Genomic DNA, 25,100 nt, shown 5'->3' with positions numbered 1-25,100 from the left:
AAAATGAAGGTGCAGTTAGGCAACGAAGTCGTATTTCAAAAAATTGATTTGGCTCAACACGGGCTTAAAAAGTGTGTGCTGGAAAGACGACTTCTTGAAATATCCTTTGCCAGCTTGGTTCCAGTCCACACTCTGCACCCATCACTTCTACTCCACGTGTCATTTTCCAAACAGATTTTACCTTTTTTTTTTTTTTGGTCTTGGGCAAAGGGCATCAGATTTTAGTACTTTAAAAAAAGGACCAGTTATGCCCTTGCAGCCGCGTCGTCAATATGGTCAAGCGATCCCTGTGGCTTGCGGGAGCGAAGCTGACGTTGGCTGCCACCGCCCTTGGTGGCGGAGCTGCCGGCGCGGCTATCGCAACCTCCGACGATCCGCCGACGGCCCTGAAGCTCTTCACAACCGTTCCTCTTCGCCTTCTCCGCGATTCCATCACCGCTGCTACCATTGCTTTCGGTACTTCTCATAACAAGTGCATTTATTTCTTCGTATGTTCATAACATTCGTACGGCCATCCGCGTATTTCGTGAAGTTGGAAGTTTAAGATCGAACTTGAAATTAGCGCAATCACTGTCATTTTATGGTTTTTTTTCGTCTTCAAATTGAAATCGATTTTCGCCTCTTTTTCCAGTAATTGGACCGGACAGATGAATTATTCTTTAGTTTAAAAAAAAATAGTTGATACAATCCAGTCGTACGAGACAAGTTGATTTAGGTTTCCGGTAATTTGTTTCTGGTGTTGATGTTCTTGGTTTGGTCACTGCTTACTAAACTGAAAATTGAAAACCCATAAAAGTAGGACATTTAGGGTTATTATGGCGAACTAAGGTTTTCCAGATCAAAAGCCAATAAGGAATAGTGAATGAAGATACTATATTAGCTCATATTTATTAGGAAGCTCATTACTTCTGAAATTTGCATGATTCATGTTGCCTTGGGGGGGGGGGGGGTGGATCACTTTCAAACTAAGATTGTGGTTGGGATAACAGTTTTTGTGTCTTGGATTTAGATTTCAAAGAAACAAAATACAATTTGCATGAATACAAAACCATGATAGCTGTCTTGGAATTCGTCATTATTGAAGTAATCTGAATTGGTAATTGACAAACATATATCCCAATCATACCAATATATAGGTCTATTTTATGGTGGCAAAAAGGAACGCAATGGCCCTGTGGAGTAGTGTGGACTGACTTCAAATGAGAATTTAGATGGTATTATATCTAGTGATTGAACAGGAATTTATTAAGTTTCCTCTATTGATGTATTCATGAACTCGATTGTAGATTTTCCAAACAGTGCAGTACAGAATATCCACTTTATTTTCAATTGGTTTGGGGCCTTCAGGCATAGCTGAATTCAACTCATTAGTTACTCATTCATGGGATTCATGTCACTGTAATGTTGAATCCATAGTCCATAGATGCTACTTGATTTTAATAGTTGTGAGTTTGTGGGAACTGGGAATAGAAGGAGGTAAAAGGTAGGGATATTTGGAAAGGATAGATCTTACATGTTGTGAAAAGTGATTTTATTCTAATTAGTACATTGTTCTAACGAGGGGAGCGTAGAACTCTCATGACCATGTTGCTCAGAGAGTGCTACCATTGGTCATGAGAGTCCTACCATGTTCAGACTTAAGGCTGCACATGTTGTTCTTTATTTTTATTTATTTATTTTTTTAACTTTCTTAGATGTATATGGCCTCGTTTGTCCTTTAGAGAGAATGTGATTCCTTTCTGCTTTTTCATGCTTTGCAATTTTGACATGCAAAGCTAGAGAGTTTTTCACTTTATCACTGTTGTTCAAGCAGAATGGAAACTGTGCCTTTGGATTTTTACGAGGTTCCTTCTTTCCGCTGTCATTAGATTATGAATATTCACTATTGGGACTTCCAGAAGGAAGTGTTGAGCGATCAAGAGTTAAGCATGAAGTACACATTAGGTCTGCACAGAAGCTGCAGGAACTGTGTTTCAGAAATGGAGGAATATACATCAAGCTTGGTCAACATATCGGCCAGCTGGTAGGCAATCATTATGCTTTGTTAAGTGTTTCCGTATTTGTGAAGGAAAAAAGAATTTTTTTACAATGCTAAATTCTGATTCATTTTGACTTTCAGACCGTTGCATGCCTTACTTTTTATTTGTATTTTTTTTATTTAATGTTTCAGTAGTGCTAGTTAGCTTGTGATTACATCTGGCAGAATGCCACTACTCCCATTTGCAAGGTGTATGTGAAATTTTTTCTACAAAAGATATTTTAATTTTCTTTACAGGAATACTTAGTACCTCAAGAGTATGTCCAAACAATGAGGGAATCCATGCTGAATAGATGTCCAGTTTCTTCATATGATCAAGTATGTGAAGTTTTCAAGAAAGAGCTTGGAGGCTTGCCAGATGAAGTAATGTATTTCAAGTTTGCTTTGTTTTTGACAATTCCTTATACACGTAATGGATACATAAGTAGGTATTATAAATAGAGGCTGTTTTAGTTCTAGTTGGTAGAAGCTATGTTGTTCCATTTGACATGTGATTCACTTCTAAAAATGAGTAGCACTATGGCTATCTCAAGTATAGGAGTTACGTCGTGTAATAATTAGCCTAAACAGGTTAGATTGTCTCCTTAGGGAATGTAGTTCGGTTTCAAACTTGTGTAAAAACAGAAATAAGAAAATAAGAAAACAATTTTACTAAAAATGGTTCAGATTCGAAATCTTTGGGGTTTTGAAATATTTGTTACGGAATTGAGACAAACAAAATCTAAACTATAAACCTGACACGCACAAAATCAACCGAAAACTCACTAAATAAACATTCAAATAATAAATCAAAGCAAATACCTCATTTAACTCAAACAAATATTTAATTTCAACACACTAATAACAGACCAATCATTCAGTTTCGACACTAACTTTAAATGAAAACGACTAAACTCTTAATAGAAATAACTCAAGCAAAATTACTAAACTTAAACAATCATTAAAGTAGCATTAAAGTGAAGAATTACAATGAAATAAACAAACACACTAATTATTTTAAACCAAAAAAATATGAACAAAAATTATCCCAACATCACTAATTATCTTAAACCAAGCAAACACACTAATTATCCCAACATCAACCTCACATGAAGACAATAACCCATTCAATAATGTGAATAGAAATTAAAATCAACCCAATAATAAATTTGAACAAAAGTAAACTCAATATTTTAACTACTTAAATGGAAAACAACATACTAAAACACAATGATAATTAAGAGCTTCAAATAAACTGAAATTAAAAATAGATATAACCCAAGTTACCCAACAAGATAATTAAGATGAAACTAAAGTAAATTAATAAACAACAAATTCCAACAAAATATTTTAAAATGATATTAAACTAAAATAAAACAGCAAGTTCCAACAATAAATTTAAATTGACATTAACATAACATGATACAAGTAAATAACAATAAAGACGAGAGAGAGAATGAGAGAGGGAGAGAGAGAAGAGCAAATGGAAAATGGAGATGGAGGGGCTCAGGTCTCCCTGCTGCGTGTGTGCGCTCCCTCCTTCAAGAGAAGCCAGCCCAAGAAAACTCCCCAGCACCCCACCTTCAAACCCTATGTGCCTACGCACTCAAAAAGCCCCAAAACCCTTTTTTACCCTAGCCTCCCTTTATGCCTTAGCCTTTTTTTCTTCTTTTACCTTTTTAATCTTCCCCTTATTCCAGCGCCTCTGCCAGCTACAAAGAGGACCCGGCTGCATGGCTGGGTCAAATCATTTTTTTATTTTATTTTTTCTTTTCTTTTCTTGTTTTCTTCTTGTTTTCTTTTTTGTTTCCCAACGCACAAAACCAATTTCGACCTTCCTAGAGCCCATAACTCTCAAAATTCCAAACACGAAAGTTGTAGAGCTCTTTCTTGGCTTTCCACAGCATTTTGAATCGTCTCAATCGAAGCTCGAATGAGAAAATTACACCCAGAATACGAAGTACGGTCGGTTTTTAGCTTTCAATAATTGCCCTGCAATAAAAAAATACAAAAAATTCATAAATTAGTCAATAAAATCCAAATATTATAAATAGAACACAATGTTAAAATATTGAGAGTAATTAGGCATTTAATTAAAAATATAATCCTTAATGCATGAATTAAAACGCCTAATTACGCATCTTTGATGCGTAATCAACATGGCCTTGGTATCTTTATGTGTTTGTTTTTTAATTGAATTAGTCAATTTATGGGTACGAGAGGGGACTGAGGATGTTTCTTTGCGGAGCGGTGAAACACAATACTTGCTATTGATAAAAAAAATTTAATGTACAGATTTTTGATGAATTTGATCCTGTTCCTATAGCAAGTGCTTCGCTTGCACAAGTTCATGCTGCTCGTACACGTGATGGCCAAAAAGTTGCTGTTAAGGTTACTGCTGTTTTCATTTTCAATTCCGCATATTTTCTTTTTCTCTATGAGAGATGTAGCTAAACTTTCATATTGATTTATATAGTTTGAGATATAAATATTCCTGACAAGGATTTCCCATCCACATTTCTATATTTCTATGACTTTCAGGTTCAGCACACTCACATGACAGATACTGCAGCCGCAGACCATGCAACTGTTGAGTTGATTGTGAGCACTCTGCATCGCCTTTTCCCTACCTTTGATTACAGGTCCAGTCTCCTCCTCCTCCAAAAAAAAAAAATCCAAAATTCTAGATTTTGGGACAAGTTGGTTCCTTCTGGAGCATATTTTTTATTTATGTATTTATGAATACAATTACTTGCATGTAAACTCGTATAAAATCCACAGATATTAATGTTTTCTTTTCTTTTTTAGTGGGTCTTGCGAATGGGTGGTTGGTTGTCAGTATCAGTGTTAACTGAAGTTTCATTTCATTCACAGGTGGTTGGTTGATGAAATGCGTGAAAGTTTGCCCAAGGCAAGTTGTTTTTGTAGTCATTGACTGACAAGTCTCGTATGTGCATACTTGCGTTTGTAAATAAGTGGAAGTAGCCATTAGTACTTGGTCACTTATTATATAGTAATGTTCTGCTTTATTCTTTTGTGCCTGCTATTGCTTATTTACTTGGATGAGCAGTTAATCAAATTGTACTTTTGCAGCATGGGTCTGGCTTTGGTAAATTCCATATAGCTTCTCAAATTAACACTACTCTGTAAAGCTGATAGGTTTTGATCTTTGATCTTCTTACACTGTTCAGCTTAAATCTTAAAACTGACTGAAGTTTAAAATGTTGCTTGGAGCTATTATGCACAATATGAGAACCCAAGGTTTTTATATTTTTTAACTTTCCTCCTACCCCTTATAAACCCTTGGGCCTTAAGGACAGTTCAGAAAAATATGACATGGATGCTGTGTTGGATGTATATTTTCTTTACTACAAAGGATGAGAAAATTAATTAAATTATGCATGTTATGGTGCATATGAAGTTTGAAAGTCTATTATTTTCATCCAGAAAATGAGCGAGCTGATCGTGCATGAATTTCACATACTGTTTGTACTAGGTCCACGAATAGCCTAAATCCATCCAACTTTTTTATTTTCCACCATCTACTGAGATTTTTAAAAGTACTAGGCAAGATGGAAAAGTAATGGGGGTTGAAATAAGGTTAACCTTAAGCAATTGGATTTTATACAAGATGATTGTTCTTCATTGGCATTCCACTTAAAACAAATAAACTAACAATAACAATGACTCTATATATGTAGATATTTTGAGTTGTTTTGTAATTGTTTGTTTTACTTCTAATGTTGGTTCCTTTCTCTTTCTCTGCCTCTTCGTCCTCTTTCTCTATTTTTGTCTTCCCCTTCTCTTTCTTCTTTCTCATTCCTTGCTTTTTGCAAGGAATGATTGTTCCAACATTTCCTGAAACCTACAGCTATCTGAACTTCCTTGCAGACCTTAACCCCCATAGCATGATGTTGAATAGTGCTCATTAGTCATTACACAATCTTGTTTCACCTGCATAAAGTTGTGTGAGTGAAATTCACTGCCACAGAGACTGTTATGTTGCTACAGGAAGCTGTGATGATTGTTACGGTTTCATTATGGGCGCTAATGGTCCTCTGTGGTGTTTGATGGCAGCTACAAGTCGCCTATGACCATAAAACTCATTTCAACGCTGTCTTTTAGCTATTTTTTCACTATGTAGTTTTCTACTCTTCTCCACTGCTTTCAGGCCCTGATATACTAATGTAGTGGGTAAAAAACGCAGTTTTGAGGTTGAAAATTGAACCAAATCAATATCATCATTTGAGAAAAAAAAAAAGAGGAACCAAATCATGGCCAAATTCCCTCGTCTCCATTTGGCTGGTTCCAACTCTTGATTTCTCATTTAAAACTTAAATTGCACCGTTGCCAAGTATTGATCACTGTGTATGATTCAAGTTTGTTTCCTAAAAGTATTTTAAAAGTGAGGATGATCATGTTATGGCCCCACCTAATGATGATGATACTGCTGCTAGTGGTGGTGCCCCTAGTGATCACATGATGGTGACGGCAAAATGAATTTATGATTGCGTCCAAGAAAGATCATATGGCAGCATCATTAGAGAAACATATCATTCTAGCCATTGTGGATTACATGATGTGCCTAATAATTATGGTTTGCATTCGAAACTTCTTCACCCAAGAGTAGTGGGGGTGCTATCGGTTGTGGGAGGTCATCCACAAGAAGTGAGCCCAAACTAAATCATTGCTTGTTTGAAGATTCATATGCTACTGTTAAGAGTTTTGAAGACTTTGGATTGCATGATTCAGCTTAGATATGTCACTCCTATTATAGTGGTCATTATCCACCTCCCCCAAATAATCCTTCAATGGATTACTATAGTACAATTTCACTACATCTTTATTCCCATGGGCCTAGTGATTACTCAAAGCCAGCCTAATCTCAAGAGATGGATATGATCCTCCATATGTTTGACAAGCATTTGCATATAGGTTTGTTTGATTTTTTAAGTAGCAGCTAAGGAGTGATATAAATATGGATTTCTTTAGGTTTTTCTTTTTCCCTTTCCCCTTTTTTTAAAGGGTTGAGGAAATGATGTTCAGTTTCAAGCTTATAGTGTTGGTAGATATGGAAACCATGAAGTGTCTCTACTTCATTTAGTTTGGTGGTGAGTGTTAACGTCGGATTCTGTTTGGGGGTGCTGATGAAGGGATTGGCATGGCGCTCCCAAATAGGGGAAAAAGCTCATACGCCAGAGTCAGAGTTGCTGACTTATTATTATTATTAGTAAAAGGAAAACAAAGAAAAACCCTAAATGTCTATGAAAATCAGAGAGTGAGTTTGGGAGTACAAATGTGCATGGGCGACAGAGAAGGTAATTTTCTAATCATGTCAAGGATTACCACTCGTTCTAAGAATGCTTACTATGACTATGTGATATGGTGTAGAGAAAGTTTTGAGTATTATTATTATTATTATTATTATTTATTTATTTGAGGTCTAATGTTATGTCTAAAAATTGATATTACGAAAGTTTATGATTATAAGTGAATAATTTAAAATTTAATTTTACAAAATTTTTAAAGAAAATTGCTTCAACCCCTACAGACCGCATGTCCTGGATTGCCAGTGGGTTGGTTTTCAGCCCCAGGATTGTATTACTGCCCAAAAATGTAACCGGGAGGGATGTATTTAGAAAAAGACATTAGGTTTGTATTACTGATTTAAAAATGTATTTAGAAGGGAAATATGTGGGAGAAAAAGCATTTGGTTTGCAGAAAAACATGGTTAAAAAATGCAAGAGTTTGAATTTGAACTTAGGGTATCATCATAGCCCAATTAACGAAACAAGGATTTTTTAAGACAATTTTGTTTGAAATAAAAACATAGTGGACTCATCCTCCGAAAAACAAATATTCACAGGTCCTCACAATGCAGTAGATGTCTTGCTGCTTTTGATGTAATCCATCAAAATTGACTCACTCGATCATTCAATCTTCAGGAACAGACAACCCCTGATTTTATGCTTAGGAATTAGGGGAAGAAGACATTATGTAGTAACCTCTTCCCCACATTCCATCATCAGCTAGGATTAGATTTTTGGGAATGGGATAATCAAACAATAATCATAACTAAGCATAATGATTCTCAGCATATGTGATTGAACAAGCTTTCAGAATCGAGATTAAGCAGGTAAGCATTAAAAGCAAATCGAGGGAGGCTTGCACCAAATTCTTAGTGGTTAATCAGTCGAGAGTGTGAAACGCAATACCAAGCCAACTAGAATCTACTTCTATTTTTCTTGGAAATTTCAGATTATATATATTTCTATTTTTTGGTATTTCTTTTTGGTATTTTCTAGTATTCTTTTTAATGATTTTTCAAACAAAACATAAACAACAACAAACCAAGCCTTACTACTACTAGGTGGGGAATCATTTTCTGTCAATTCACACAATCTTGGCAATTTCCTCTTTCCAAATAAAACATAATTTAAAATAATTAAATAAAGGGAACCGGTCAAATCTGACTCAATTGCTAACTGCAGGTGGGTGGGAGTTCGGGTCAACCCAGATTCTGATTGGGTCAATCCGGGCTAAAAAGCAGAAGAGGACTTGGGTAAAGCCAGGTCAAACCTGATCCAGGTGCTGGAAAGTGCCAAATCAGGAGGGGGTGGCAGTATTGGTGCGAAAAGTGTCGCATGGATGGGTGCCCCCTCACATTTCTTTTCTTTATTTCTCCTTGCTTTTGTTTTTTGTTTTTTGATTCTTTTTTGAAACCAATTCTCTCAGTTTCGGGCAATTGCTTTACCATGCTCTTATCACTAGATAAATTAATCCCCAGTGTACACTTAGCCAACACTGATTTCAATACACATTATAGGCCCCAAAAAACAAAGTATTATGCCTAATTTCTTCATGATATCATCCAAATATAGCAACATACACTCCTTATGAATCTAAAACAAAGAATCTCATACACTATTTGGAATCATGCAAATATACATATACATACTCTAGAAATCAAAAAAAGAAAAGCAAAATATTACATATGTTCTTCACCATGAAACCCTCCAAATACAATGACATGTATAACATCATGTTTTTAACTTCATCAAGTCACCACCCTAATCACAAAATCATGCTCTAAACACACACCTATGGTTACTCAGGATTAAGCTCACGTATAATAAATGTGGCAAGCATTTTTTATTCTAAGCATAAAACTCAAGGGTGCATAGTGCTAGTGAGGTATCTGACCTTAGCAAAAGAAACTATGATATCAAGAGGGATAGAAGAGAGGGCAGTGAGGAGCAAGCAAAGGCTGGTTTGGTAGTGCCTCCTCTCTCTTGGTTCCTTCTTGGGCATTTGGTTGGAGTATCTTCACCTAAGGTGGGAGATTGACCAAGTATGAATAGAGAAAAGCTGGGAGATATGGAATATGTTGGATTTGAGCCAATCAAGGGTGATTTGCTCATTTCTTCCCCTTTGAATTTGAACAAAGATTGGTTAGAGGGTATGAGACCACCATAATCTTCATCTTTTTGATTTAAGCAGATCAAAGGTTATCAGCTCAAATCAAAACTTGGTTGAGTTTTTGAATTTTGTGTTAAGAGGGAATCAACAAGAGGATGCCACATGGTTGCCCAATGGCTGCCATTTGGCAGTGCCAATACTAATAATTTAAAATTTCTACATAAGTGAGATAAAACCACCATTTAGACTGATTATTTTCAATATATTTATTTCTAGAGCAACATTTGTATGAAAGTTATCATAAATTCAAATTTTGTAATGCAAAAGCATGACGTACAAAATCCTCAAATCTCAATGTGCACTTTCAAGAGAAACCTAACTTATGAAGAATTACGCAAGCCAAGGATCATGGTAGTATGTTCGACTTGTAATTTGAACTACTTATCGCTGTCTTAAATCATATGTGAAAACATACAAAAAAACCGTTTTCTTTTTTCTGCTTTTCTTCACTAATGTGCACTCATGTGCATGGAGAGATTCCTTGGTGTCGAGTGTTTGCCACATGGCAAGATTGGGGATATTTTTTGAAAAGAAAATATTGGTGGGAATTTGTTTCTTGATTGACTGTATGTGAGTGCAGTGAAATTAATATGCGGGATGGGAGTCATGTGGGCCCATATGGAGAGGGAAATTTGACCAAATTGACCAGTAAGGGTACAAGGAGGCCTAAAATTGTTAATTGTGTTTTTCAAAAAGGGCAGCCCGGTGCGCAAGGCTCCCGCGTATGTTGGGATCTTTGCTAAAACTTGAGTAATTTGTGAAAACAAAGGGAAATTGAGCAGAAAAGGGTGTAAGAATGTGAAAATAGTAGCTAGGCGTATTTTGGTCATTCAGATAAAATGGCCATTGACAGTGAGTCTAATTACCTTATCAGCTATGAATGTATGATGTAATGCTGTGAGGACATGATGAATATTGACTTTAGTTTATATTAGTTGTTTTACATCTCTAATTGATTATTGGTCAATTTTAATTGTATTTTAAAAGTATTTACTAATTAAATAAGTAAAAGCAAAAGAAATATAGTTTTTCCTTGCAAATGACACACAAAAATTAGTACAAATTCAATTCCTCTACTAAAGAGTGTGTAGAGGTTGAAGAAAATTATCCTAAATATGTTAAAAATCATGTTTTAGAATATTATAGGCTTAATCCTTCAAGATATTGAATTTGCTCAGAAACAAAAAATCCATGGCTGTCGCAGTTGCTGCCTACAGTATAACCTCTGTGGTACTCTTGCTTCCTGTTAAGCTGCCTATAGTTACACTACCTTATCTGCCACAGCCACTAATACTAAAAACCATGCTCTACAGCCTCGAATATGAACTTTCTCTTTCTATGATAACTATTCCATTTCCAACCTATTTGATTCCGCAAACTGCACATAGGGCTTCTTTCTGTAATTGCAACTTGGATTTCTCTATTGAACTTAAGTGGTAGTTTTGTTGGCTGAAAAAATCATGGAACTGAATTTTTTTTCTTTTATAATCTGAATAGACTCATTTAAATTTACGATGTTGAATTTGATTCTTTCTTTCAATCATACATGAGCAGAATTTGCTATTGTTCTTGCTAATTTAATATGCGTATATCTACGTTTTTAAAACTTGAATGCACTTAGCTATATGATTTTCCTTGTTTGTTATAATCAGGAACTGGATTTCATGGTTGAGGCGAAGAACAGCGTTAAATGTCTTGAGAACTTTCAGAAGTTATCTCCTCATATTGCTGACTATGTATATGCGCCAAGGGTGTATTGGAATTTAAGTACCTCAAAATTGTTAACCATGGAATTTATTGATGGTGCACAAGTCAATGATGTGAAGACCATCCAAAGACTTGGAATTCAGCCAAGTGAAGTTGCAAAGTTAGTAAGTGACTGGGCATCATGTTAATTGCAGATGGTATCTTTTCCTGCAAATTAGTGATCTTGCACCATATTTTTTGCAGATCATTTCTTTTCCTTACAAAAAGAATACATTTTTAAGGATTGACATGTCTATCTTTATGACCAAATTTTGCCTCGTGACCTTATATCAAAATTGAGTTTACCTGGGTGATCCTTAACAATGAGGTACACACATATTCTGGCTGTACGAAGTTAGTTGGGTGTTAGGACACTGCCACTGGGTCATTGCTCTAACGTCTATATTTTTTATGGCAGATTCAACTAGGGTAACAATTTATAAAAGACTGTCCCGATGACACTTCTTAAGCTGGATAGTTCAAAGTTTGGACTGAAATTTATTGTTCAAAATTTATTTTTTGAATTTAGAATTGGTGCTCGATGTGATTTAATCAGGTTGGACGAACATATTTGTTATATATCGGAATTTTATGAATATAAAAATTTTAGTCAAGCAACTTGGTTGCCTGGCTACTAATTGGGTGAATTTTAGACATGTTTGCAGTGATCATTTCTAACATCATACCTGCTTATTCTTTACCTGGAACATTGCCATACCTCAAATTTTCCAATCCTAGTCTCAATTTTCCATGCAGTGTCTTCACGCATGCTCTACAATCAGGCCCTTTGGCATTTTTTCAACAGAAAATATGGGCAACCTGTTTTACCCTTGACCATAATTTATGAAAAAAAGAACCAGGTAAACTTGAGAATTCAGAACCATTTGAAGTGATTATCACACACACGCACACAAACACACACGAGTGGCCCAATCATTGGGCAAGTGTATGAGGAGAGTGCATGGAGCTACTCCTACTAGCATTCCTCTTTAAGTATCTTTTGTGTCATGGACAGTTGGACTTATGAAATTGACACAGCATTTTGGGGATGAATATTGGATATTTTAATTTTTTGAAAATTTAATGTTGTTCTGCTTTTAAAAGGAAAGAAAAATGACTGGGTAGGATTTAATCATACTTGGTGCAGGTTAGTACTGCCTTTGCTGAAATGATGTTCAAACATGGTTTTGTGCATTGCGATCCACATGCTGCCAACTTGCTGGTTCGCCCTTTACCTTCCAGTAGAAGGAACATGCTGGGTGAGGCTTTTGCGTATCTTGACATTTTCAATTTAAGCATTTCTACCATAGATTATTTGACCAATATATTTATTTAGTAGTTGCATATGTGACATTCCCTATTACTATACTATGAAGAAGAACATTATTTTTTTTTATTCTCGATCATAGATGCGTTTCTACAACTATACAGGCTTTCCATTTTAGAAATTGATTTTTTCATGTGTCCATGTAGAATTGTATCATGGGCTTTATCTTTATGAGAGTAAAATAGTGACTTGGGGCATTAGGGACTACTAACTGCACCACAAGTCCGTGACCCTCTGCATCCCAGACACATGGTGGGATGTTACTGTAATTTTGGACATGCTTAATTTCTTCTGTATTCTGCAGAACAAAATTGCTTTTTTTTTTTGTGGGGGTGGGGGGTTCCTTTATTTATTTTTACTGGGATTTTTTTCATTCAAAGTGTTATATATTTATGTATAGCTGTATGTATAACCATTTATTTTGACTTATTCTGTCTATTTTACTTGTTTCTTGGTTCATCTTTGCTGAAACTTAGTTGATTTTTTTAAATGGTTGCGCTTTGAAAATTTGCCGGGTGAAATACAGATCTTCATTAGTAGCAATACCTATTATTAGCCTCCAAATTTATGTTTCCTTCATTTTGGGATGTAGGTAGGAAGCATGAGGTATAAGTAATTTTTCTAGGCTTGGTGGGATTTTCAAACCTGAATTTGTGGTTGGGTCATGGTTGTACAAACTTCAATTTTTGACTCAGTTGCTGGTTGCTGTTCACAAGTATGGACTGATTCACCAAACTGACCACATTCCTCTTCATCCCATCTCAAACAAGACAAAATGATCCTTAAATCTGATGCACATCACTGTACCCCCAACATGCATGTATCCAGTATGCATGTCACCTTGTTCTCTTCACAAATTTTTATGTTCATTGATTTTATCGTTTTCTTTACTTTAACAAACATAAAGCAGATGGATTTTTTATTGTGCAACTAAGATGTGTATGTTTCCCTCCATGTATGCAGGCAAGAGAAAACCACAGTTGATACTTTTAGACCATGGTCTGTATAAAGAGCTTGATGTCCCCACTCGAACCAACTATGCTGCACTTTGGAAGGTTCATCATACATCAAACACTTGTTGTCCATGCCTGCCTGAGTTTGTTCATAACTTAATTCTTTCTCCTGTTATCTTTCTATTTTTATCATTTTTTGTAGGCATTGATATTTTCTGATGCTGAGGCAATAAAGGAAAATAGTGTAAAATTGGGTGCTGGGGAGGATCTGTATGTACTCTTTGCTGGGGTTCTTACCATGAGGCCATGGAATAGGGTCATCGATCCATCTGTTGATCATTTGGTCATACAAGGCAATGACAGTGATCGTTCAGAGCTCCAGGTGATCTGTCAAAAAAAATAGTGCTTTCCTGACTCTGTAATTTTTATGAAACAATTTATGGCTGACAGATTTATGCTGTAACAGAAAACGAAAAATTGGGTGAAAATATTTTCCTTCCAATATTTAGTTTCCAGTTGTGTGTAGGAGGTGGATGCCTTTTCTATAATTGTTGTTACCACTTGCATGATGACATCTATTGTTTCATTTGGCAGACATACGCATCCCAGTACTTTTCTCAAATCACAGAGCTTCTGAGGAGACTGCCACGCGTAATCCTGCTAATGCTAAAGACAAATGATTGTTTACGAGCAGTTAATAATTCTCTGGTACTGTTATGTAATCCCAACTCTTTATGTTTTGTTTTAAGTTCTGGTATACCTTGCATGATCTTTAATGTTGTTGGTATAAAGCATGCATAAACTTTTAATAGCAATATTCACATTTGTAAACAAAGCCTAATATTTATAACAAAATTCAGAGGCATGAACTCTAAAAAGTGGCTAATTTTCATCTGAGATTGACTAAACCAGCATTGCCACATACCATGTGAACTTCTGGTTCAATAAATTATTTCTAAATGAACTTCTAATTGTTTTGTAAATAGGAGCTGGGTCCTTGGTCATGGGCAGTGTGTGTTTCTGGTTATCCAGGAACCATCAGTCCGTCACAGTGCCACTATGGAGTATGGTGGTCACAAAAGAGATGAAATGGCAATTCAGATTAATACTAGAGGCACATTTGCAATTGCTTCCAGATATTGTTACAACAATAACAACAACAAATCGAGCCTTAAGTCCCACTAGGTGGAGTTGGCTACATGAATCATTTTCTGTCAATTTATGCGATTATGGGCAATTTCTTTCAATAGATTCAAGGCCATTAAACCCTTACTATCTCATTTCAAGTTATTTTAGGTCTATCCCTTCACTTTCTACTACTCCTCATGGTAGCTGATTCACTCTTCTTCACTAGCGAACTATTTGGCCTACGTTGCAAGTTCTGAGACCCACCTAAATTGTCTCTCCCTTATCTTGTCCTGTAAAGGAGTTTCACCTAACTTACTGTGAATATGTTTATTCCGTAATTTATCTCGTAACGTTATACCATTCATCCATCTTAGCATTCTCATCTCAACAACTTTTACTTTTTGGACATGTTGTTTCTTAGTTGCCTAACATTTTGATCCATACAGCATAGCTGGTCTTACAACCTTCCTATAGAACTTTCTTTTTAATTTTAAGGCTATTTTATGAATCGCACAGTACACTCGAAGCATTTCTCCATTTTACCCTACTTGCTTTAATTCTATGTAGTACATCTTCTTCAATTTCTCGTTCAACTTGCATAATAGATCTACGGTACTGAAATCTACTAGTGCTATTGATTTCTTCATCATCAAGTTTAACTTTGTCTCCAATTTTCCTCCTACTATGACCGAAATTACATTTTATTATATCCTATCTTATTTCTATTTATCCTAAAGCCTTTAGATTCTAAAGCTTCTCACCATAGTTCTAACTTAGATTCTACTCCACCCCTAGTTTCATCAATCATGATAGTATCATCTGCAAACAACACACACCATGGAACCTCATTTTGGATACTCCTAGTAAGCTCATCCATCACTAAAGTAAGAAGATAAAGGCTTAAAGAAGATCCTTGATGTACACCTATTGTGATTGGAAATTCTCTAGTCTCTCTTCCTATAGTCGTAATGCTAGTCATTACTCTATCATATATATCCTTAATGACATCAGTTACCTATTACGAAGTACAAACACCTTTTTTATTTTTTTCTAAAATCCACCATAGAACTTACCTTGGTACCCTATTATACGCTTTCTCTAAGTCAATAAATACCATATGCAAGTCCCTTTTCTTTTTCCTAAACTTTTTCAGTAATCTTTTTAAAAGATATATAACTTCTGTAGTAGATCTCCTATGCATAAAACTAAATCAATTTTTTGAGATCTTTGTTTCTAACCTTAATTTTGTTCAACTACTCCTTCCTACAGTTTCATTGTACGAGTCATAAGTTTTTATAATTGTGTTAAATGAATTAGTTAACTATATAATTCCATCATCACCTAGTCATTTCCAAACTTCAATTGGGATGTAATCTAATGTTATAGCTTTTCCATTTTTCATTTTTTTTAATGCAAACTTAATTGTTAACACGAATTTTGAAAATAAATCTCATATTTTTAGCCTTTTCCTCATTTGTCAAGTCTAAGTTTAAGCCTTATTGGTTTTTATTATATAGCTTATTAAAGTAACTTCATCATCTTTACTTTATGTCTTTTTCCTTAACAAAGACAATATCATCCTTACTTTTTATACATTTTACATTACCCAAGTCCTTACTCTTTCTTTCTTTAGCTCTAGCAAGTTTAAATATGTCTCTTTCCCCTTCTTTTGTATCTAATCTAACATATAAATTATTAAATAATCTATGCTTAGCTTCACTAATAGCTTTTTTTGCATTTTTTCTTATTTCTTTATACTTTTCAAAGTTTACATTTTTGCCAAGTTTTATATCAAATACTTTTGGCTTTACAACTTTTTGAACATCTTGATCCCACCACCCATGTTCTTTACTATATGAGAATCTTTCTCTTGATTAACCTAAAGTCTCTTCTGCTATATTTTGAATACAACTATCTTACTTGAAAAAGTGTTTGCGTCTACACCATCCTCTATAGTCCAATTTCTATCTTTTGATCATTTTGTCTTTAAATTTTATTATATTTTCTCCCTTTAGGTTCCACCACCTAGTTCTCTTGTACTAATTTATTTTATCATTTCTCTTCCATTTTTTAATATATATATATATATATCCAACACTAAAACTATATGTTGTCTAGTTAAGCTTTCACCTAGAATAATTTTATAATCCTTACATGATAAATGATCTACCCTCCTAGTTAAGAAAAAAGCTATTTAATTTTTATTTTGACCACTTTAAAAGGCTATTAGGTGTTCTTCTCTCTTCTTAAAACAAGTATTCATTGTAGTAAAATCATGTCATGGCGAAGTTTAAGATCATACCCCTTGAATCATTTTCACCTCTATATTCATATCCTATTATTATTTTCTTAGTCCCCAATAATCCTTGTATAATACTATCCATATCTTTTGAAAATTGTCTCTTAAAGGTTTTCTACTAAACCTACTCGAGGAGTATAAGCACTGATGACATTTATTATTTCTTGGCCTAAAACCATCTTGATTATTATAATTTTATCCCCTACTCTTTTGACATCTACAACACTATCTTTTAAGTTTTTGTCTACAATAATTCCTATCTCTTTCTTATATTTTTTTTCCCCCAATATATTGAAGTTTGAATTCTGATTTTTCAATTTCTCTAACTTTCTCCCTTACCAACTTAGTTTCTTGAGTGCCCTTCTATTCTAAATTGCTAATCTAACTCTAGTCTCTCAAACTAACTTCTTTACCTGCCCATGTCCAAAATAATGCAGGAACCTTCGCATATTTGACATTGTTCTCGGACGTTGGCATGCCGTGTCACTTCGGCGGTGACAACCTAGCCCACCCTCGTGCCAAGAACTTGATGACAAGGAAAATATAGAGAGAAAGCAGAGAAAGAAATCTGAATTGAACAATTGAAATTGAATGAATTTACAATGAGTAAGCTAATATTTATATACACTTGAAGTAATAGTAGAAATAACAGATTCTAATTTCTCTTCTCAGTTGCCTTCTCTACTTTTAGTTTTTTCTCCTTTGTTTATAATTCCATTTTGTCGATATGAGAGACTATATTCCAACACCCCCCCTCAAGATGAACATGGATGTTTAGAATGTTCATCTTGCGTAGAGTATGATGAAAAGGCAATGACCCAAGAGGCTTTGTGTAGATGTCTGCTAATTGTAATTTTGAGGGAATGTAAAAAAGCTTGATGATGTTTTGCTGTAGCTTTTCCCTAACAAGATGACAATCGATCAGTATGTGCTTTGTTCTCTCGTGTTGAACTGGATTAGTGGCAATAGATAAAGCTGATTTGCTGTCAATGTAGAGCATTGTTGGCTGAGGATGATCAACGCTGAGATCTTGTAGAGCATAGAGCAGCCACTGCACCTCGCATGTAGTTGCTGCAAGAGCCTTGTATTCTACTTCTGCAGATGATCGACTAATTGTGGCTTGTTTCTTAGATTTCCATGAGATTAGTGAATCTCCTAGAAAAATAGCAAAGCCTGCAACACTTCTTCGAGTGTCTATACAATCTGCCCAGTCACTATCTGAAAAAGCTTTAAGCTTCAAGCCTGAAGAGGAAGAGAAGAGCAACCCTTGGCCTGGTGTTGCTTTTAAGTGCCTAAGCACTCGAACAACAACTTGATAATGAGAGACAGCTCGTTTGGCAAGAAATTGGCTGAGAACTTGAATAGCATAGGCAAGGTCAGGCCTTGTGATTGTTAAATATAGTAATCTGCCAACTAGCCTTCTGTAAGTTGAAGCATCCTCATAAAGATTGGGATCATTTGCAGTGAGCTTGAGGTTGGATTCCATTGGAAATGCAGCTGGCTTGGAACTAATGAGACCCATATCTTGAAGTATGTCTAAAGCATACTTTCTTTGACAGAGTGAAATTCCAAACTTTGATTTAGCTACTTCCAATCCAAGGAAGTACTTCAGGTGCCCCAAGTAATGAATTTGTCATGCAGAAAAGTCTTGAGTTGTTGAATTTCAATCAAATTATCACTAGCTAGTAGAACATCATCTACATAAACTAGTAATGCTATGAAGGAAGTGGTAGTTTTCTTGATAAACAGTGAGCAATCAGAATTGCCTCGAGTGAAGCCATAATCGAGAAGGGTGTGAGAGAGCTTTGCAAACCAATGTCGAGAGGCCTGTTTCAGGCCATAGAGACTCTTTAAAAGTTTGCAAACTGTGTTGGGCTGTTTAACACTCAATACAGGGGGCACTTCCATATAAACTTCTTCATTTAATTCACCATGTAAAAACGCATTATTTACATTTAATTGGTGAATGTGCCAACCTCTAATAACTAGTAATAGCCGAATGGAAGTGATTTTTGCCATTGGGGAAAAAGTATCAAAGAAGTTTAAACCTTCTTGTTGAGTGTAGCCTTTAGCTACCAATCTTGCTTTGTGCCTTTCTATAGTTCCATCAGCCTTGTATTTTACTCGAAAAACCCATTTACAACCTATGGTCTGTTTATTTTTAGGGAGAGTAACAAGTTCCCAGGTTTTGTTTAACTCTAAAGCATCAAGTTCATTTTTCATAGCAACTTTCCATTCAGGTAATTTTGCAGCTTGTTTGTATGTTTTGGGTTCTCGAGAAATAGAAATTGAGGCTAAAAAGGATTTGTGTGGTACTGAAAGTCTACTAGCAGAAAGAAAGGCGGATATAGGATAGAAATTACTTGTGTTAGAGGAGCAACCAGTAGAAGTAGATGGATTGTTTGCATATGGAAACAATGAGGCAGTACCACAATAATAATCGTGCAAAAATTTTGGTGGTTGTTTAATTCTGGTTGATTTTATGATATGTGAATTAGGTGAAGCAATTTGATGATGATTAGTGTTTATGTGAGATGAAATTGGTTCACTGGAGGTTGCTGAAGGGATATTCTGATAAGAAGAGATAGGAATATTTGTATGAAAAGAATCATGTTGAAACTCTGAATGAGGAAACAAAAATGTAGGTACTTCACAGTTGAGTGGGAGAGCTTTGAATGGAAAATTGGTTTCATGAAACACAACATTTATGGAGATGAGGATTTTGTTTGTGTTCAAGTCCATGAGTATGTAACCTTTGACGTCAGAGGGATATCTTAAAAATAGACATTTAGTAGCCCTTTGATCGAACTTTTGTCTGTGATTAGTAAGTGTAGATGCAAAGCATAAGCAGCCAAAAACTTTTAAATGAGAAAGATCAGGTGGTTTGTGAAATAATATTTCAAAAGGTGTTTTGTTTTGAAGAAAAGGGCTTGGAATTCGATTTATAATATGTGCTGCAGTCAACACACAGTCACTCCAAAAAATTAGAGGTAAGTTTGCTTGAAACATTAAAGCTCTAGCTGTGTTTAATAAGTGTTGATGTTTCCTTTGAACAACTCCATTTTGTTGTGGAGTTTCTACACAACTCCTTTGATGCAAAATGCCATTTTCACTATAAAATTTTGTAAGAATGAATTCTGAACCATTGTCTGTTCTTATGGTTTTGACAGAGGTGTTAAATTGTGGAGTAACCATTTTACAAAAGCTTGGCAGTAAAGATGAAACTTCAGATTTTGTTGTAAGCATGTAAGCCCAAGTGCATCTTGTAAAATCATCTACTATAGTTAAGAAAAACTTAAAACCACAATATGAAACAGTGGCAAAAGGACCCCATATATCGCAATGAATCAAATCAAACTCTTTATTAGAAATATGCTGTGATACAGGAAAAGAAAGCCTTTTCTGCTTTGCTAGTGGACAGATTTCATAGACATTTGTACAATCAAATGTTATTGAATTGTCTATTTGTTTAAGAAAAGGTATTCTAGAATTTGAGACATGACCTAGACTGTAGTGCCAAAGGTTTAACTGGTTTTGAGTAGTGGCGGAGGCAAAACATGGTGGAGAACTAAACTGATATTGATGGCAGGAATGAGCTTTTGAGGAAGCTTGAGATAGATGGTAAAGTCCTTGTTTCTCAAATGCAATCCCAATCATCTTCTCCATTGATTGGTCCTGTAAAAGGCAATAAGAGCCATAAAAAGATAGACTAAGATTAGATTCTTTAGTTAGTTTAGAAACAGATAAAAGATTGAATGAGAAACTAGGAACACACAAAATATTGTTTAAATGTAATGTGCTAGAGAGACTCACTGTCCCAGTGTATGATGCTGGAACAGTTTGTCCATTGGGAAGATTAATAGAATTTGTAATTGGTTTAGGGATAGAGGAATATAGAAGAGGTGAACATATCATATGATCTGTTGCACCAGTATCTAGGATCCAAGAAAAATTAGAATTTAACTTGGCAGAAGCAGAATTACATTGAGTAAAAGTGTTTCCAGAAAACTGAGTAGTGACTAAATTCACAGCTGCTGTAGATGAATTAGTATTCTGGGTGGATGAATTTGAATTGCCAAGTGCTAGAAGCTGATTAAACTCTTCAGCAGTTAAAGAAAACCTTTGGTTCTCATTGCTATTTTGAATGTAGACCTCTTCAGTTGAAATGGCTGCATGTGCAGAGGGAAGATTTCTTTTTCCCTTAGGTCCAATCCATCCAGGGGGATAGCCATGCAATTGGAAACATTTGTCAATTGTATGACCATTGTGGCCACAATGAGTACAATGCATTGATGATTTCTTCGATTTCTCTTTGGAGAACTTGGATTGAACAGGCTGAGTAGATTGCTTTGCTAACAAAGCATGTGTTTCAGTGCTTGCAGAATTGGTAAGCTGCCTCTGACTTTCTTCTTGAAGCAGTAAAGAAAACACTTTAGCCATGCTAGGCAATGGAACAAGAAGCAATAATTGACTCCTTACTGAAGCATAGGAATCATTTAAGCCAACAAGAAACTTGAAGACATAATCTAACTGCTGTCGAAGTAGCAAGAAATTGAACAAATCACAAGTACGTGAAGCCATCTTTCCACTGGTTCACGTTAGAAATGATCTATAATTGACATATTCATCCCAAAGAGTCTTAAAGGCACTAAAATACTCTGTAATTGATGATGAACCCTGGTTTATACAACTTAAAAGATTTTTCAAGATGAAAAACTCTTGGGCCATTACTTCTCAAATATCTAGTTTTTAACTCATTCCAGAGATTTACAGCAGATGCAACATAAAGCAAGCTAGTTCTTATGTCTTTAGAAATGGAATTCATCAGCCAAGAAAGTACCAAGTTTTTGGCATGCAAGCAAGCAGTGTGATTAACACGCTGATCAGTAGGAGGAGTAGTGATAGAACCATCAATAAAGGCTTCCTTGTTTTTGACAGTCAAGGCTATGGTGATCGAGCGACTCCAAGCAATGTAATTGTCTCCCACAAAAAATTTTGAGACCAAGAGTGCACCCGGATTATCACTGGGATGAAGAAAATATGGGCTAGAAGATTCATCCAAAGGATTGACAGTAGAATGCAGAGAATTCATGGCAAGAAAATCTGAATTCAAGTTCAGGATGCAAGAGGATGAAATCTAAAAGACAGTAAATGATTTCGTGAAAGCAAGATTGATTCGTGCTCTGATACCATGTCAAGAACTTGATGATGAGGAAAAGATAGAGATAAAGCAGAGGGAGAAATATGAATTGAACAAATGAAATTGAATGAATTTACAATGAGTAAGCTAATATTTATATACACTTGAAGTAATAACAGAAATAACAGATTCTAATTTCTCTTCTCAGCTGCCTTCTCTACTTTTAGTTTTTCCTCCTTTGATTTTAATTCCATTTTGTCGATATGAGAGGCTATACTCCAACACCTTGCCCATTTTTTGCTATACTTAGGAAGTATAAGTGCAACGAATTGCTCGTAGGGGAAACTTAAGTAACTAATCGGTAAGGATTCATATCATAGTGATTTGACATGTTTTATGTTGGTTGTCAGCTACCTAATGCAACCTTCCTGCTTTACTTAGGCTTGGGACTAGCTGTGTGTGGAAAGATTAGGACATTGAGTACATCACAAGCGGAGTTCTAGAAACTGTTAAATAGGAAAATAATTGAGACAAAAAATTTTTGATGGTGCATTTTGAAAGCTATTACCCAAGAATTTCCCTGAGAAAAGATTATCTTTATAAGTGTCTACATTCTCAAGAATGCAAGCCCTTTAGGGCCCATTTGGAAATAGGAAATGTTGGGGAAAGGAAAAGAAGACATAATGTACTTTTCCATGTTTGATTATCAAAGAAACTGAGAAGAAAAAAATATATCAAATCAATGAACACAAATTTGATCTACACATTATTAACGGTTATTTTTCTTAATTTTTAATTAGATTATAATCAATTTTAATTTTTAATAGTATTTGATTTAGAATGAAAATGTAATGGAAAATGATTTTCTTTCTTATTTTCCTTTTCCCAAACAAAAAAATCCTGGGTCCCAAACAGGACAATTGAAAGTGACCCAAAAAAAAAATCTGCACTTTCTTCTCATTCCATTATTAGGAATGAAAGCAGCATTATGAAAAGTGGAAGCTGAACAAGCGGGTCCTAAATTAACCCCCTCTTCAGTTATCTCTCAGATTCTAGCGATGGTAACATTATCTGTATTATTATTGTGGCTTGTTGTGATTGTAAGGGCCAAGAATCATAAGTAAGGATGGCATGCTTGATTATATACTCAAAAATTTCTTGAATTGCCAATAATGTGGAGTTATGTATCTCAACTAAAACCAGAATTCGTAAAACTAAGCCAAATTTCCTCAAAGCCATTAACAGATATCCAGCAATAAAGCCAATTCCAAGTAAAAACTTTTCTTAATGAGATAAATCCATGTTACGTATAATATGGGCATTCGGTGTCACTGAAAATTGAAAATTGAAAATGTTGGGATTTGTGGAAATGGAAACATCTCACATGTTGACCATATATTTTAAGGGAAAAGCTATTGGGATTTATGGTCCCACATGTTGCACCATATATTTTCAAGGAAAAGCTCTATGAAAATATTTATGCATTCAAAAAGAATCCCCAACTGTAGGAAATCAAATTTAGTAATGCTTAAAGGAAAAGAATTTAAAATCTCATGTCAGTGTCTTCAAATTGTCAGAATCATGCATGCCTACTAAAAAGGTACTAATCAGGCATTTTACTTTGTATAATTTGTGTTTACCTTATTTGTTAGTAGTGCCCAAGAAAATAAACAAGATGGAAGTTGATGTCTGCAGCTGTTATAAATTCTATCAACTTCATCCTGCATTACATTTTTCAGGGAATTCCTTGGTGCGAAGAAAATTGCAGGCTCTTTAGTATCTTAGTTGATTCCTTTTCTTGACAGTAGTAGTTGCAGTAACTTTGTTTGCTTAATTTGAATTATCTTCCATTAGTACTGGTTGCTTATGGATAAGTTAAATTCTGACCTTTTTGGACAGTTGCAGGGATCTTCCTTGGAGACGTTTCTGATTATAGGAAAAATTTCTTCTGAGGCAATTGTCGAGGCTAAGAGGTTACAGAGTAAATCCTTATTGCGACGCATAAGTATCTACTTGGAAGAAATTTTGTTGGAAGCTCGGCTTTTTGGAATGCAGATTGCCTTGTGGCTTTTGCATCTAAGGAGAGCTTTGACTTGGTGAATAAAAGCCAAATCGTATGAAAAACTGCCCAATTTTGTTTCTATGTAGTGTGATATTCTTTGTCTCTGCAGCTCAACCTTGCCCATTTACATGCAGGCTTTTGAGCTCGATTGAGACCTAGGGAATTTTTAAAAAAAAATATATATAAATATACTAGTCCCACACAACACCCCCCCCCCCCTCCCCCCCAAAAAAAAGCCAAGGCATTCTCATGGATCCTGGCAGTTGTATTATGTTTTGAAATCCCCATTGATGCAGGGTGAGTGATACGAGTAAGAATCATTTATTGGGAATAAAATGTACTAATCAACCTAGTTTGAAAATGTTTGTGCTTCATTTACAAATCCTACATGTATAACTACATGTTCCATCCATCAGTTATTGAGTTTTTGAGTTTCAGCTAATGGCAATGGTATGTCGATTGCAGGTTTTCTGAATGTTATAGTTCCTACCGTCATGTTTGGTTTGCGAAATAGAATAGAGTTTGGAATGTAATGAAAATTTGAATAGAAAGCGTAATGAAATCAAGGGATGGATTTTGAATTTTTTTTTTTTGTTCATTTTCAAATAGATGCACACTAAAAAGTACTAGAGATGAATGTTGAATGACTCACTTTTTTGTTCATGGCAGAGTAAATTATTAGTTTATTTGAAACCACCATGGTCAAGGTACGCTTCTTTTAGGGCCTAGTCCTATACTCGCGATACTTCTGTTATGAAAGTCCACCTCCCTCGTGACTTTCAGAGTCACAGTTTAATACCACATTTCCGTTTCTGTATATTTATTTATATATTTACTACATGGTCAGTATTACACAAGACCAGCTTCTAATTAATCTCTCGGCTTTAATTTACTCTGCCATGTAAGCGTCCATTGCCAATCACCCTAGACATCGTAAGTACTGGGTAAT

General features: G+C 35.2%; 1 protein-coding gene across 3 annotated transcripts; it reads left to right on the top strand.

Annotated features, from left to right (window-relative positions):
* Positions 1-218: 218 nt before the first annotated feature.
* On the top strand, positions 219-24,512 carry LOC131166200 (putative ABC1 protein At2g40090). 3 transcript variants are annotated; one of them, XM_058124545.1, is made up of 12 exons: positions 219-456; positions 1,869-2,023; positions 2,276-2,401; positions 4,313-4,408; positions 4,559-4,659; positions 4,892-4,928; positions 11,149-11,367; positions 12,390-12,501; positions 13,533-13,624; positions 13,725-13,904; positions 14,117-14,230; positions 23,989-24,512. In XM_058124545.1, exons 1-12 carry the CDS (start codon positions 273-275, stop codon positions 24,187-24,189), a joined length of 1,617 nt encoding a protein of 538 aa, XP_057980528.1. In that variant the 5' UTR covers positions 219-272; the 3' UTR covers positions 24,190-24,512. The 3 variants fall into 3 exon arrangements, with proteins under 3 accessions (XP_057980528.1, XP_057980530.1, XP_057980529.1); XM_058124547.1 differs by lacking the exon at positions 23,989-24,512 and adding an exon at positions 17,387-17,620 and having other exon boundaries at positions 239-456; XM_058124546.1 differs by having other exon boundaries at positions 243-456; positions 23,995-24,512.
* Positions 24,513-25,100: the final 588 nt, after the last annotated feature.

The sequence above is a fragment of the Malania oleifera genome, chromosome 10 (genome assembly GCF_029873635.1).
Source record: "Malania oleifera isolate guangnan ecotype guangnan chromosome 10, ASM2987363v1, whole genome shotgun sequence".
Taxonomy (NCBI): Eukaryota; Viridiplantae; Streptophyta; class Magnoliopsida; order Santalales; family Ximeniaceae; genus Malania; species Malania oleifera.
The sequence above is the reverse complement of the archived record's forward strand: the minus strand, read 5'-3'. Positions and strand labels throughout refer to the sequence as shown.

Bases quoted from the DNA above. Each gene is read 5' to 3' on its own strand.
- LOC131166200 (XM_058124545.1), top strand. From the start codon at position 273: ATGGTCAAGCGATCCCTGTGGCTTGCGGGAGCGAAGCTGACGTTGGCT. The intron at 4,409-4,558 runs GTTACTGCTGTT...TATGACTTTCAG, and splicing joins GCCAAAAAGTTGCTGTTAAG to GTTCAGCACACTCACATGAC. The intron at 4,929-11,148 runs GCAAGTTGTTTT...TGTTATAATCAG, and splicing joins TGCGTGAAAGTTTGCCCAAG to GAACTGGATTTCATGGTTGA.